The 15,735-nt window shown below is 35.2% G+C and overlaps 2 protein-coding genes across 6 annotated transcripts; one reads left to right on the forward strand and one right to left on the reverse strand.

The window, feature by feature from the left end:
• The first annotated feature begins 871 nt into the window (after window positions 1–871).
• Window positions 872–4,863, forward strand: LOC109341740 (disease resistance protein RPM1-like). Its single transcript, XM_019579699.1, has 2 exons — window positions 872–3,719; window positions 4,660–4,863. The coding sequence occupies exon 1, from the start codon at window positions 939–941 to the stop codon at window positions 3,660–3,662; it is 2,724 nt and encodes a 907-aa protein (XP_019435244.1). The 5' UTR covers window positions 872–938; the 3' UTR covers window positions 3,663–3,719; window positions 4,660–4,863.
• An 823-nt stretch (window positions 4,864–5,686) lies between these two features.
• On the reverse strand, window positions 5,687–13,244 carry LOC109341741 (kinesin-like protein KIN-12F). 5 transcript variants are annotated; one of them, XM_019579704.1, is made up of 16 exons: window positions 12,839–13,244; window positions 12,188–12,325; window positions 11,588–11,671; window positions 11,349–11,474; window positions 11,207–11,257; window positions 11,045–11,098; window positions 10,204–10,296; window positions 9,748–9,843; window positions 9,344–9,495; window positions 8,894–9,040; window positions 8,680–8,806; window positions 7,616–8,593; window positions 7,444–7,542; window positions 7,279–7,368; window positions 6,399–7,181; window positions 5,687–6,145 (listed from the first exon to the last, which is right to left on the reverse strand). In XM_019579704.1, exons 1-16 carry the CDS (start codon window positions 13,079–13,081, stop codon window positions 5,897–5,899), a joined length of 3,510 nt encoding a protein of 1,169 aa, XP_019435249.1. In that variant the 5' UTR covers window positions 13,082–13,244; the 3' UTR covers window positions 5,687–5,896. The 5 variants fall into 5 exon arrangements, with proteins under 5 accessions (XP_019435249.1, XP_019435248.1, XP_019435247.1 ...); XM_019579703.1 differs by having other exon boundaries at window positions 6,399–7,184; XM_019579702.1 differs by having other exon boundaries at window positions 7,441–7,542; window positions 12,839–13,243.
• Between the last annotated feature and the right edge of the window lie 2,491 nt (window positions 13,245–15,735).

Below are 15,735 nucleotides of genomic sequence, written 5' to 3' on the forward strand. Positions count from 1 at the left end.
ATTGATAACTATATTTATTATTAAAATTTATAAACTTATCTACATGCATATGTGTAACCGACCAATACCCTCATGACATTCAAATTTATGGGGGTGAGTGGCATAAATTAAGCCAAACTTGAGCTAAAATGTTCAACATTGAACTCACTTGAAACTCGACTTGAACTATCTTTAACGAGTTGAGTTAAACCAAGTTCAAGAAACATGGCTTTGAAACCATATATACGCTAATGAACATATTCCTTTCTCACACTTATACTGTTAGACATATTTGAAATATGTTATTATATAAAGTCACAAATTGTCTAGCATTATAATAGACATTATTATTATGTGTACCAGATAGAAGCATAAAATAGTAACACCTTATGGGCACTTGGTCATCCTTATTCTATAATAATATATTGGCTACTCAAGGCTCATAGCACAATTGGTCGAATCTTATTACAAAACTCTCTTATTTCTTCTCTTTTATTATTCTATACATTGGTCCAACTTGTCAAATTAAGCTGTATAATCACGAAGAGCATCTTTTCAATAAAAAATGACACCTAAGATAACCAGGATATGCTAGAATATGAGATATAAGTACTACTTGGGAGACTTATAGCACATGGCGGCACCCGCATCAAGGTTTTGACTGTTATTTTTAATGTTTCAATGAGCTAAGATTATTCTTCAGAACATATTCCTGAATCAGATACATGTTGGCAAAGGTTAGGATGACCAAAATGTCAAAGTTTCTAGAGGGACATTTATTCGAAAGGGCAACATGTATTATCACAATTACATATTACAGATTAGATAATTCCAACTGGCTCAATAAATATCTAAGAATGACTCAGGCAAACTCCACGTCTTAGTCCTTAAAGCTGTATAATCTCTAAGAATGTAATATGTTCCTCTCAGCATACACCAGAAATCAGATTTAGAATAAAATGATGGAAACTGCAGTGTCCTTTGTTGGTGATAAATTACTTCCACTACTACTGAAATTAGTGAAAGCCATCAATGAAGTCCCCAAAGATGTTGCAGAGATTACAAAAGAACTACAAAACATTCAAGACTTCATCAATGAAGAAGATAGAAGAGCTGGAACTGAAGAACACAAAACACGTGACAGAAGAAAAGAAAAGGTTAAGCAGTTGAAGGAACAAACTTTTCGCATAGAAGATGTCACTGAAGATTATATGATCAATGAGGAACAACACTCTCATAATGATCCTGGATGTGCATCTTTACCATGTGACACACTTGAGTTCATCAAAGCTATGATCCTTCGTCTTCAAATATCATATGAAATTCAAGACATAAAATTACGTTTGCATGAAATCGATCCAATCCAAACAAACCCATCTTCATTAAATTATATAGGAATTCGAAGTGAAAATGCGAAATTGCATAACCTTCGAAGGAATGCTCTTTATATTGAGGAAGATAATGTTGTAGGCTTTGAAGCCCCCAGAGATGAATTGATTGGTTGGTTGGAAGAGGCAAGAGTAGAACCAACAGTGATATCTGTTGTGGGAATGGGAGGGCAAGGAAAAACAACACTTGCTAAGATAGTTTTTGACAAAGTGATTGGGAAGTTTGATTGTTATGCATGGATCACGGTGTCTCAGGTTTACGATGTTGAAGTTTTGTTGAAGAATGTTATGAACAAGTTATGGGAAGGAACAATGGAGGAGCCAAAGGACATTTCTAAAATGGATAAAGATATGTTATTCAAAGAAGTGAGGAAATACTTAGAGCAAAAGAGGTATGTTATTTTGTTTGATGATGTATGGGACAAAAACTTTTGGAATGAAATTAAATTTGCTTTAGTTGCTAATAAGAAAAGAAGTAGGATATTGATCACAACAAGAAGCAACGAGGTTGCAAAATCTTGTAAGGTTTCTTTTATTACTCATAGTAAAAACCTTCTACATTTACCTCAAAAAGAATCTTGGGATTTGTTTTGCAAGAAGGCATTCCTAAATGAACTTCATGGACTTTGTCCAAAAGGGCTAGAGAATATATCATCTAAGATTGTTGAAAAATGCAATGGGTTACCTTTGGCAATTATTGCAGCTGGTGATCTTTTAGCTTGTAAAGATAAAAATTCATCTGAATGGAAAAAGTTGTGTGAAACTCTAATTTCTGAGTTAGAAAAGAATCCCAATTCAACTGGTATTACAAATATTTTAGGTCTAAGTTATGATGATTGTCCTTACTATCTCAAACCATGCTTCTTGTACTTTGGAATATATCCTGAGAACTGTGAAGTTGAATCTGCAACACTAATTAAGCAATGGGTAGCTGAGGGGTTTGTTAGATCTGAAAGGGATAAAACTTTGGAGGAGGTTGCAGAACAATATTTAAGAGAGTTGATCTATAGAAATTTAGTGCAAGTATCTTCATTTAGCATTGATGGTAAAGCTAAAAGGTGTCGTGTTCATGACCTATTGCATAAGTTGATCCTTACGAAAATTGAGGATTTAAGTTTTTGCCACTTTGTTAAAGAAGAACAACCAATGTTTAGTGGTATGATTCGTCGCCTAAAAATAGAAACCAATTCGAAAAATTTCATGGTTAATATTGAAGGCTCACACACTCGATCACTCTATATTTTCGGAGGCAAAGAACTATCTGAAGACTCTGTGAAGATAATCCCAACTCAATTCAAGCTATTAAAGGTACTTGAATTTGTACATTCTCCACTAGCTCATGTTCCTGAAAATTTGGGGAATTTGATCCGTTTGAGGTATTTAAGCTTTAGGAAAACAAATGTAGAGAGTCTTCCAAACTCCATTGGTAACCTTCAGTTCCTAGAAACATTGGATCTCAGGCAAACGCGTGTGCGACAGATGCCAAAGGAGATTAACAAGCTCAAAAAGCTTCGACATCTTCTAGCTAACCATACCTCTTGGGGATTCGGTAATGGGATACAAATGATGGAAGGTGTTGGAGATTTGGTGTGCCTTCAAACGCTACGTCAAGTTGAAACAGATTACCGTGGAGAAGAGCTAGTGAAAGAGCTTGAAAAGTTGAGGCAGTTAAGGTTGTTAGGCTTGATTAATGTTAAGCAAGAATATGGAACCAGTCTTTGTTCATCTATAAATGAGATGCAACACCTCGAGAAGCTATATATCGATGCAATACCCTTCGATGAAGTCATTGATTTGTGTAGTATTTCACCTCTGCCTTTACTTCAAAAGCTTCGCCTACGAGGGAAGTTAATTAGAATGCCAAAGTGGATCCCGAGGCTCGAAAATCTTGTTAGGTTGTCATTGATATCCTCAAAGTTGATCAGAGATCCATTGGAATCACTTGCAGATATGCAAAATTTGTTGTACTTGTCTCTTGACTCTGCATATGAAGGTGAAAGTTTGGTTTTTCCAGATGGAGGGTTTAAAACACTAAAGAAACTATCACTTAGACACATGGATGGTTTAGATTCAATAAAAGTTGGTGAAGGTGCTCTACCATCATTAAAAGAGCTTATGTTAGACTACATTCCGCAACTCAATGATGTACCCTGTGGTATTGAAAATCTAGGCATGCTTGGAATTTTTCACATTGTTAATATGCCAGAAGAATTTAGAGAGAGCATACGAGAAGATCAATGGATCAAGAACCATGTGCGCCAAGTATATATTATTGACTCAGTTCGCCAGAATTAAATGGACAAAGAAACTTGCCAGGGATGAGTGAAGTGGTAGAAATTGCAATTCAACAAGGTTTGTTTTCTGTCTCCTAATAACTGCATATATGAAATGTTAGGAACACATTTAGTATGTTATTCTATTTTTATATCACACTTTAGTACATTCTTTAAAGAAATAATAATGCGTGATATTTGTGCATTCTGGGTGTAAAAATTTATACACATTTAGTGCATCATCTATCACTTATTTGCATTACTATTTTTTTTTTTTTGAAGAGTCATGAAAAAGAGGATGTTAAAAATACTAATTTCCTAATGTTTAGACACATATAAACACGAGAGAAAAATATATTTAGTATAAGTTTTATACAATGTCATAATATCGTTCACCATTCATATTTAATCATCATTCATTCTTCAACAAAAATAATTCAAATAATTGATGAAAGATATAATAACCGATTATAAATCTCTAAACTAACACAGAATAAATTGCACTCTATAAACAAACTAGTACTAGCCAACAAAGGTTGATTTAACTGGTAAGGAATTAGCTCATAAGATTCCGAGTTCAATTCCCTCGGCTGGCTAGAGGGTAGTTCCAGCCTACCTAAACTTTTATGTATCAAAAAAAGAAAATACAATGTGTAATTTTACTAAATATAATCTTAAAAGGGTAAGGTGTATTTTATTGTTAAACGTGTATGAAGGAGTGTATTACTGTCAATCTGTCAGCATTCAACTGGAGAATGTTGTACGTGATGTTTACAGTACTTGATTCAAAACCCATGCTTTATCAAATTCTTAAAATAATTTCTCGGACTTGACTTCCATTTTCTTCTGATGAATGTTCTCATTTTTAGTCTCTTCTTAAAGCTACATGGTCTTTTTAGTTATAACAAATTAGACAGAATTGTTTTGTACCACAAAAACCTATTCTGTTGGAACCCATTCACTATAAAAAATAAAGTTTTATAATGTTAACGTTATCATGTTATGCTCTGAAATAGCAGGTAACACAACAATGACTTTGGCTCTTTCCATTGCTTCGTTCTCCAAGTAAAGAAAAGAAATGGAGTTGACTTTCATTTTTCTTTTGATTGAATTTGTATGTGATATACAATTGAACACATTCTAAGATTACCGCATTCAAGGATTGTAAGACCTCATTTCTATTGATTTATAACTTTCTATTCCTTCCCTACTTGTTTGCGTTATATCCTGCTAAAATTTATAATGCTCCTCGTCTATTTTTTTCCTTCACACCGATATCTTGGTTACAGAATAATCCATTATGTGTGGCTTTCTTTTCAAGGCTATAACAAGTAATGTTGCATTTAATTTGCAGATATTCTAGAACAAAACAATTTTATGTATGGTATCTTTCAAACTCAAACTTCTGCCACGTTATACAGATACTTTTTAGTTGGCAAATAAATCTCAACCTATTGTCATGGATTAGGCCATCCAAAAAACCACTAATGAAGAGCATAACTTAACCAAGTTCTGAATTCAACTCATAATACCTCATTATATTTGGTGGCGAACCAAGACTTTGGTGGGTAAAGTGCATTCTCAGACTATGATTCTGGAGTCTGAAAAGGAACTATTTTTAATTAATAATATACATTAACTGGAATTGTAAGAATTATGTAAGCAGAGAACTTTTAATGGAAAAGCATATAAACAAGTAAAAAAAGATGACCATTGACCATAAAACCATGGGATATTTTGGAATACCTTAATGAACACAAAAAATATGCAATGTGTTGAAAAGATACTGAATGTACAACTTCATATTGTTAACTTTGAGATATTTTAGAATATTGACTATAGGTGGAATGGAGCTGGTAAGGTATGCAACACAGAACTGTAAATGTATCACATATATGAACTTTGACTACGGGTAGAATTGTACTAATTCAAGGGTAAGAAATTAGAATATGAACATTGCAACATAAAAATATCATATCTATTTCAAAACAATCTTTAATTCCATATTATACTAGTTTGTAAAATATATCCCAACACTACCAAATCAAGAAAAAGAGTTATACACAAACCAAGTGTTGAGCACAGCATGGAGAAAATACAATGAATTTCTAGGAATACAAAGAATATAAATGGCATGCTGGGATGCCTTTTGATCCAAGTAGGATCTGATGCCAGTGAAACTGGTTGAAGTTTGATCTCATAATGTAGCCTCTGCTGCCAAATTGATAATACCTGATCATACCAACAATAGATGAATTAGTAATGTTCTTGGTATATTGCTCCAAATTCTGCTCTCCATGCCTGATCATCATACATATAGGAAGTTGCGCTCTCGTCTACCACAAGAGAATCCTCTCGATATTGTGGCTGCAGTGCAGACTGTGGTAATTTGCTTTCGGTAAGGTACTGATTCATAGTGGAAATCTCCGTTTTGTGTTTTCGTTTCAGCTTCTCCACTTGCATTCTTAGATCTTCATTATCTTGTTGCATGTTTGCAAAGTTCTCCTGTGTAACATGAGAGTATAATAATCAAGAAATGAATCAGAAATATGCTAAATCTTTTCTACTGTAGTTACTAGTACCAAATTGACTCACAACTGTTAGCCCCTCTCCTTATTTATTATGTTTATTTGCAAACGAATTGGTGTCAACACACCACCCTCGATTTTGATAAATTTTCTGTCCCTAAAGTTGTTTTCCGGAAAAGATAATGCACCAAAATAAACTCTCATAATCTGAATCGTTAGAGAATTTTTACCTCTGCAACAGATGTTGCATGTTCAGCTTCTCTAAGCCTGACAAGTAGTTCTCCAGCTGCCTGAACAGCTTCTGCAGTGTCTCGAAGTTGACTCTTCAAAATCTGGTTCTCCTTTTTCAACAATTGTGATTCCCTCTCTCTTTCCACCCTCAATGCAGAAAGCTCAGCAGCAAGAGATTTGGCAAAGCGGGCACAACCTTTTTTTGAAGCATTTGTCACTGCCTTCTTCACCTCTGCTATCCCTTCCATCATCGCAGCATGCTTAGCAACCAAATCATTATATTTTTCTTGTAGGTCAGCATAGTGCTCTACCATTCTAGAATGTCCAATGACTGCTCTGCTTAGTGCATCATCCAACTCTGCCGTGCACTTCTTCTCTGACCTCAGTTCCATCTCCAACCTCTCTGCACGCTGGCGGTAGAACTCAAGATCAGCTCTAAGTTCATCTGTAAGACAAATCCACTCACTTTCCATTTCTGTCCATCTATGTCTTTCATTCTCTAGCTCTTCCACGCCAATATTATGAGAAAATACGCCACTTTTTTGAAGCTGTATGGATCTTGACATTAAAGATCCAAATCTATCTGTGGACTTTTTAACTGGTGCATCACTATATAATTGCAGCTTGCTCCTTAGGTTGTGAATTTCCTTAAGAAGTGATTCCTTCTCAGTAGCATCTAAAGAACTGTCTCTTAGAGCTAACTCTTCATGAACTTCTTCAATTTCACACTTTTCCTCTATAATACATGGTAAATGACCATATGTAGAGGTGCTCCTCAGAAACTGCTAAGGAAAACAAAAAAAATATATGAAAAAGGGATGTACAAGACTGTCAAATGAATTCACCTCATTTAGTCATTTCAAAGAAAAAACAACTGACCTTATCTTTATCTTTCATTGAGTTATAGTCATCATGCTGACCATACCCGACAATGGAGTTCAGTTCGTTCTCACCTTTAAATTTCTCCACCTGTAGACAAACTCAAATTGTCACTAAATGTAATATCCAAGCCACACATAATTTGTCAAGGTAGAATCTTACCACCAATTGATTTAGTTGCTCAATTCTAGTTGCTTGCTCCTTAATAACATTCTCCAGTTCCTTCTCTCTCATGATGCCTTTCGCCAATACACTTTCCAAATGCTTCAAGGAAAAAAAAGATGAGTTTAACGAGAAAAGGCACAAATAACTTTGTGAAAATTATGCTAAAACTTACTTTTGGAGCTTTATCTGCCAGTCCATCAGGATTTCCTGCTTTTCCATCTGCTTCAGTCCAGGACTTTAAGATGTCTTGGACCTCAGTGGTATCCTGATCAGATATTTTTGTCTGACAAGATGCACAAAGCAAAGTGGGAGTTATTTTATCACTGGAAGGTTTCTGTTGTATTGTTTGATCAGAACATTCAAACTTGTCAATTTCTGAGCATTGTGTCAAGGATAAGTGCTCAAACGAGAATGAAGATGAAGATTTGCTTAATGCAGAGTTCGACTGGTGATAGTTAATCATCTGTAACCCCCTCTGAAGGCTCACTGCCAAGCACTCAGCCTTGCTCGACTGTAGTGAGGATTTGATATGCTCATCCTGCTTAACTGACTTTCCTAACAATTCTTTACTGAAATTTGAACTCTCTGCCACATTGTTCCAACTTCCCAGATAACTTGATGAAATACTCGTGCCTTTCTTTTGGGAATTGCTGAACTTTGGAGATTCAGACAACTGTGGCCCGTCAAGTATTGGAGATTTACTGAATGAACTGACTGAAATGCTATCTCTTAATGGAAATTTAGTTGCCATTGAGATTTTAGCTCTGTATTTGTTATCTTCTGATGCCACAATGTCCTCATGACAAGGCTTACTCAATGTTTGTCCATAACATACTTCTGCATTTTCATCATCATTGGTCATGTCTGCATCACAATTTTCCTCAACAGAACAAAACTGGATACGATCTTCTCTGACAGGTATGTCTTTTAGATTCCCTTCAGATGAACTATGCAACTCATCAATCTGTTCACGTAGTTGCCTTATGTCATCCTCGTTTACCTCATCATAAGTAGCATTATCCATGTGAGGTAGGATTAAAGAGTGGTTCAAGCTAACTCTATACTGATTAAGTCTTTCCTGTACATTATGTTGGAAGCATTTATTCCCAACTGAGCTATGAACACCAGCCTTTGCTCGAATAAGTTCTTCCTGAACCAAAAAAAAGTTGAAATTCTGAGATTTGCATTAGTTTAATCATTCAAAAACTGTTTCCAGTAAAAAGTTTGGGAATCTACCTTCAAGAGCTGGATTGTATCTCCAAAATCAACTTCAGCCTCCTTTATTTCATTGATAACTGGCCCATTTCTAATGGATCTTACTCGCTGTCCAATTCTGAGCATGTGCAGTGTTTCACCATTACTCCTACAATCAGCAAATGCAATACTTATCTCTAGAACTCAAAAATAGTTTGCTAATACAATCTAAAATCTTTGGTCCAGGTAGTAATACTTGTTATCAGGGAAGATGGAACAGATTACTGAGAGTTTGGCATTTCCACCAAGTGATTCCTGTAGTAAACATGTTAAACAGGAATTCCTGTGTGGAGTGTCTTCATTTCCAGACTTATATTCTTTAGTCAGAGCATCTACCAAATGCCTACACCAATTGAAATATAACAGTGGTTACCAATCAAAAATCATGAACACGAACTAAAACTAGTGAAATAAGTAAATAGAACACAAGTAGCAGGATATTGTTCTCAGGAAAAAAAGGGAAAAAAAAGACTAATAACTGCAGTACATATATTGAATATCTAATTATCTAGCATGTGACAACAATTTGGCATGGTAAACTCAGCAACATACTTTCAAGTTTGAACCCACAACTAAAATAGCCATCCAATCACGCTGTAGGAAATACATGTAAGAACTAAGAAGTAATTTAATCATGGGCTCTTACCCAAGCTGAAATGATGAATTGTTTACATTTCTTCTCTCCCCTAGATATTGGCTGCATGCATCATTAATGTTATGCTTGTCCAGTCCAGCAAGATCAATAAGGTTGATTCTGCTAGTTTTTGAATTTGAACTATTGAAATTCTTTGTGGTCCCCTGCGCCATCAATTGATGAAAATCAAATTTAGCAAAAATATACGTCGGGTAGCCTGGTGCTGCAAAGCTCCCAATATATGTGCAGGTCTCAATAATGAAAGGCTCTGCAAAATATGGAACTATAGTGGCAAGAAACTAGTGGAGCTACTTAACAATATAAGCCTGCCTTGGGTTATAGAAGAAAAAATAGGTTCCAATGTTCCATATATAAATGTCAGTAATGAAATGTGAATTTATAAACTTTGGCAATACCTTACACCAAGACTCAATAGTGAAAGTGAAAATGATATGTGATCTAAGGCTATTAGAAGTAGATCTCATTGCTCCAACTTTTCTGCTTGAAAGGCCCTGCAACATATGTAGGCACATGAACTTAGCTAATCAAGATAATAAAAAACTAAAGTCATTAATGTAACAAATAAAAGGTAGGCCCAATGCACGACGCTCCCACGTTTTAGGGAGGAGAAATGAATGCAACCTTTCTCCCAGCAAGAGCAGAGGTTGTTTCCAAGATTTGAACTCATGACCTCCAGATCACAAGGCATTAACCTTATCATTGTACCAAGGTTAACCCTCATTAATGTAACAAATGCATAGCCAAAATATCAGTTAACAGATATAAGCATCTAGCTTCTTAAGTTCTTATATAAATAGCATAGAGGCATAATTATCAAGAATATATGCCTCGTGCCTTTGATGCTTCACTACCTTCATCAGAAGTTTTGCCATATCGTCATAGCTAGTGACATCTTCCTCTATCAGATTGTCAATACGCAATGCATTTTTTGAGTCATCCTTCATCTGCGTTAACCAAGACATAATTATAAGCATGCAGCAACTGGAAAATCAAGGAGTAGTCGAATAGAAAATGATGTTTTGATAAAAAAATAGTTTAAATTAAAGTTCCGGTCCCTATAGTTTACTCTTATTTTCAATTCAGTCCCTGCATTTTTTCCTTTTCAAAATAGACCCCACATGAAGTTTCAAAAGTACTCCTTTTTAAGTTCCATTGTAGCATCATTGCAACATCTGCAGTTGGCTTAACCAAGTGATTCTTTGCCATTTCAGAGCTCATTTAGATGCTTATTTTGTCTCTAAAACATCCAGTAGGTACTCCTTATTCTTATAGGAGCTTTCTTATAAGAGCTTATCTCTTCAAACTATATGCTCCTTTGTTTGGTATGTACTCTTAGGGTTTGTTTGCGAGTTGAGTTTTGAAGGGGAAGGAAAGGAGATGGAAGGCTTGGGAGCCATGAAATATACTTGTGAGGTGGTTCTGAAGCCTTCCTTTTCTTTCCTTCCAAAAACCAACTCTCAAACAGACCCTTATAGATTAGATGCCTTTCTCTCTTTAAAACGTCTAGTAGGGGCTAAATTGGCAGCTTTATGACGGAATTTACGGTGACGACTATTTTGAAAAGTTGTCACTATGATGACTAATTTGAAAAGAAAAACTATTGATACTTCACTGAAAATGAGTGCAAACTACAAGGACTGAGATTTCAATTTGACCAAAATTGTACGAATAAGGAACACGGCAAATGCCTACCTCAAGGTTCTGCTTGATTGGATTGAGTAAATCCCCAATTTGTTCATTGTATACCTGTTTTAGAACAAAGAGGAGGAGAGAGAGTGAAAACCATTAGCAACACTGAGGGACAAGCTCGATGCCCCATCGGAAAGCTTTACAAAAAAATTCAAATTCAATTACCTCAATAAAAGAACAGCGACATTGATAATTCCGATCAGATATACATTCCTCCTGATATAGTAATTTAACCTCAAATAGTGAAAACACAAACCATAATATAACATTCCAAGAATTAGCAGTTAAAGTAGGAAGTAGAACATACTCTCTCAAGCTCAGAAAATAGCATTTGGAAGATCCGAGAAGCAATTCCGGGGTGACTATGATGTGAGGGATCCACAACCATGGCATTTAGGGGACCCCACATTGTATAAGTCTTTCCACTTCCAGACTAGTAAATAAGTACAATTGGAAAAAAATAATCCTCAATTTTCAATTAGAAATGATTGATGCACATTTTGTAACCAAAAAGTTCAAAAGCATAATAGCAAAATCAATATGTACCTGGCCATATGACAGAAGAGAAGTGTTGTAACCGGCTAAAGCATTTCTAACCAAGGGAACACCCACTGACTGAAAAATATCCTCCTGAACAAACAAAGGAACCGCTTATAAATCACATGGATGGTTGATTTCTCTCATGAATACCACCAAGATACAACATTGAAGAAAAAATGTACACTACTAGTTGCTTCATTCTAAGAACAACCAAATCAGGTATGTAATAATTACCCTTTATTGACAATCACAGAAAAGTACTTATGAAATATTTAATTTGCAGATGGCTTTACTATAAAAACAATTGAAATTTAAGAAATACAGTTAACCAGGTTTTACAAGAACGCAGCTGCATTGCATTTACCAACATTACGCAATATATCAGGAAAATGCGGACGCAATACGATTTTAAAGACTACAAAAAACTTAGGCTTTTGTTTCATTCACGAACACTGATTTAAAACTTGATTAACAAGTGATAACTACTAAATGATTGATAAGTAACTTTATTTACTAATACCATTGAAATAGAGATGGGTACCAGAGTAATCTCCATTAATCAAAACATACAGCACAATTTAACAATGAAATTCAGTTCTTCACTACCTGACTGGAGTTGGTATCAAAAACTTCATCAAATGTTAATTGCATGTCCCCAACACACAAGGTGTCAGAAGAAACCTTCTTAATTTCACAATCTCCCTCTCTGATATTGCTATTTTCAGAACTAATTCTCACCACAACCTGTTTCAAAACATTGTCAGCATCAAAATAAATTTTAAAAAATCAACTTTTTTCATTACAGCTTAGGGAAAATTTACAGTATACTCGTCCGATATTTGACTTAATTACATTTAGTACCCTTCTTATTCCATAATTACATTGAACTCCATTGATGTCTAGATCGTACAGAGTGTGATTTTTTTTTTGTTTAATCAAGGATATCCACTAACCCTGTGGTAAAGAACTAATCCATTCCAACGTGCATGACTGTTCCCCCAACAATTATCGCTACCGGGAATCAAACATTTGACATTTTGGTTGATATCTAGCCTTATAACACTGGACCAACGCGTTGTTGGTGTACAGAGTGCGATTATAACAATAATAACATAAATTCCATGATTTAAGTGTAATAATAATAAAAAACAGGGAGTTCTAAATCAAAAAGGGTGTCCGAGTGTAATTAAGTCAAACTTCGAGTAACATCATTCTAATATCTCTTCATATTCAACCATAAGCTAAACTTATACTTGCCTTAACAGGAGGGTCGTGAAGGGATTCAGATTTTGTGACGTCATAGCTGTGGGAAATTGAGGTCTTAGGATGTGGTTGGTAATGATGGTTGATGAGAATGTTTGAGTGTACAGGTGGAGTGTTCTCGGAGACAGATTTGGAGGAATTAAGCTTTGAAGAGAATGATTTTGGAAGAAGATTTCTGATGGAAGAGGAAGATATGCTTCCTAAGAAACTACTTTCTGTGTTGTTGCTTTTCCTCATGGTTTTTGCAGTGCACGGAAATTAATGAATGAAGTATGAAGATGCAGATGCAGGGGAGAGAGAGAGAGAGAGAGAGAGAGAGTTTGGACTTTGGATTCAAAATTTCAAATGTTGAGGAAGAGGGAAGATGAAGAACTTTGTGGAAAGGGACTGAGATGAACGTTATGTGACTTTTGTCTGAAACGACTAAAATGTCCTTTATTTGCTTAATATCTTTTTTTGATAAAAACTCATAAGTATCACGCCACTTATTCCAATAGTAATTTTTTTAAATATATTATTTATCCTAATCATTAATTATATAAATATTGAGAAAAAGAGGTATGCATTGACAGTGTACAAGATTTATACATTGTCATTGTATCATTTATAATTGATGTTTAATTATTGTTGACTTTTTAAGAAAAAGTAACCCAAATGAAGGGGTGGATGATAGTGTGCATGTGTATAAATCTTTACACTGTCAGTGTATAGATTTTACACTCATAGATATTTAATGGTTTAGATATATTCATTAATTCAAACATTATATTTTTCTAGAATTGATGGCTAAAATAAAAAATAAATTTAAAAAACACTCTTGAAATAATTGGATATCTCCTCAAAACTCAATAAAATTATAAAATATATATGGAAACTGATAAGATTAGATTTATTATTGTTCATAATAGGATTAGATGTATTTTAGAAAAGAGGATAATGTATATTCTGGCAACATAATATAGTTTGTCTCATGTTACTAATTATATAGTGACATGTGGCCATTTATTTAGATTTTTTATTTTCTTAAAAAATTCCCCATAAATAAGGCACCCATATATCAATGAAATTGTCATAACTCTTGAGTCTCCCTCCCGTAGTCCTAGGAATTCATCTTCCAAACACCACGAGTAACTGAAACAATGGAAAGGATAATACTCCTAAGTTTTCTCTCATGGTTGTCTTCATTGACTCTATAACAGTGGCCTTTATGGAACGTAAACGAACCCAATTATGCGTTGATTTGAATGGAAAACAAGTAGAGCCTATGGCTTTTCTTTCTGCGATGCAGCATCTAGCCGTCCACATACACATCATCTTTCACTACTTTTTTCACTGTCTCCTCCTCATAGTTCATAGGTAGGAATGTCGGTGGTTTTATATTAAATCTTTTATGGTCCAAATTTTGTAAAATGGCTTAATTATGGTTCAATTCAGAATTTAGCAATTTTTTTAGGACCAAGTGAATTAGCACTAGACATAATGGGGAGAATAAATTCTTGACACTTCAATAAAGCTATTGTAACTTACTTTTTTTATTCTTAAAACCAATCATCTTATAAAAAAACCAAACAACCTACACCATAAGTTTGATGGGTACCTGAGTTAATGAATACAACCATGGGAGAAGGCATAGGAGTATTATCCTTTCCATTGTTTCAAACTTTCAGTTATTGATGGTGTTTGGAAGATAAGTTCATAGGTGATGTGAACCTCTTAGGTAAAAGGCTCTTGAAACGATCTATCTTGGTTGGTGTATGGCCTAGGCTCACGGTTGAGTTAAGCCTTTGAGTTTATGCAGCAGAAATAACTTGTGTTTGGATAAAAGAAGATGGAAAAGATATGAGGTGGACACCATAAACAATTCAATTGTTTGATAAGCCAAAGTGATGCTCGCCACAAGAACTTGGTTCTTGATAAGAACTTCTAATCTTGGTTCAGCCAAGAAGGTTTGGAGAATACTCTCACAAGGATATAATCCTCTTTGATTCACAAAGGAATACAATTTAGTTTTGACTCAATGTTGTTTATTTCATAGCATGAAGCATTACATATATAGGCAAGCCTCTAAGGCTCCCTCGGTTGGTAACTTAAGTGCATGTCTAGCACGCTTACATTGGATACTCTAAAAGCAATGAATCTACTCCTAATTTAGACTATATTCGAGTAGTAAAAGAAATGGCACATGTGCCTTATTACAATTGAAAACAAACTTAATGACTTGGCCAATTGAACTTCAATGCCACAGTTGGATGAGCATGGGATTCCCCTCCATCTTAAGTGCACGGCTCAATCATTAAGTGAAATGATCAAGAGACTTGAAGACTCCTTAATTTTCACGAGCAAGCCTTGATGAGCTTCATAGGATTCTTCTAATTTTGGCACATGGAAAATGTTGGATTTATCCTTGATGAGCTTCATAGGATTCTTCTAAATTTGGCACATGGAAAATGTTGGATTTAAGCCTCCTTAATGCTCCTCGGGTCCACTTGGACTTGGCATAGGATTCCTTTTCTAATGAATGAATTTCCCACGGCTAAGTGTTGCTGAAGAATGCACTAAATAGCATAGGATGATGTTGGTACAAGTTGGTAGGCTGCGAACGGCTGAGTCATGGGCATAAAGCACCATTAATGCAACTTTGCTCCAACGACTCTAGAATTAACTTAGGATGCCTCTGAATGAATGATGCTCAGGTGGATTTAGCTCCAACGGTCCAAACATGGTGTTTAAGCTCCATAAATGCTCCCTTTAAGCCTCTCCACGATCACCTTGAAGATTCCCTCGAGCAAATTCCTTCCAACGGCCATATTNTAGGATGCCTCTGAATGAATTATGCTCAGGTGGTTATAGCTCCAGCGGTCCAAACATAGCCTTTAAGCTCCATAAATGCT

This window comes from Lupinus angustifolius, unplaced genomic scaffold (genome assembly GCF_001865875.1).
Source record: "Lupinus angustifolius cultivar Tanjil unplaced genomic scaffold, LupAngTanjil_v1.0 Scaffold_612, whole genome shotgun sequence".
NCBI classification, from domain to species: Eukaryota; Viridiplantae; Streptophyta; class Magnoliopsida; order Fabales; family Fabaceae; genus Lupinus; species Lupinus angustifolius.

Coding starts and splice junctions, on each gene's coding strand:
- LOC109341741 (XM_019579700.1), bottom strand. CDS start 13,081: ATGAGGAAAAGCAACAACACAGAAAGTAGTTTCTTAGGAAGCATATCT. Junction 11,475..11,587: donor CTCTTCTGTCATATGGCCAG/GTACATATTGAT, acceptor CTTATTTACTAG/TCTGGAAGTGGAAAGACTTA. Junction 9,041..9,343: donor AATTCATCATTTCAGCTTGG/GTAAGAGCCCAT, acceptor CAATTGGTGTAG/GCATTTGGTAGATGCTCTGA.
- LOC109341740 (XM_019579699.1), top strand. CDS start 939: ATGATGGAAACTGCAGTGTCCTTTGTTGGTGATAAATTACTTCCACTA.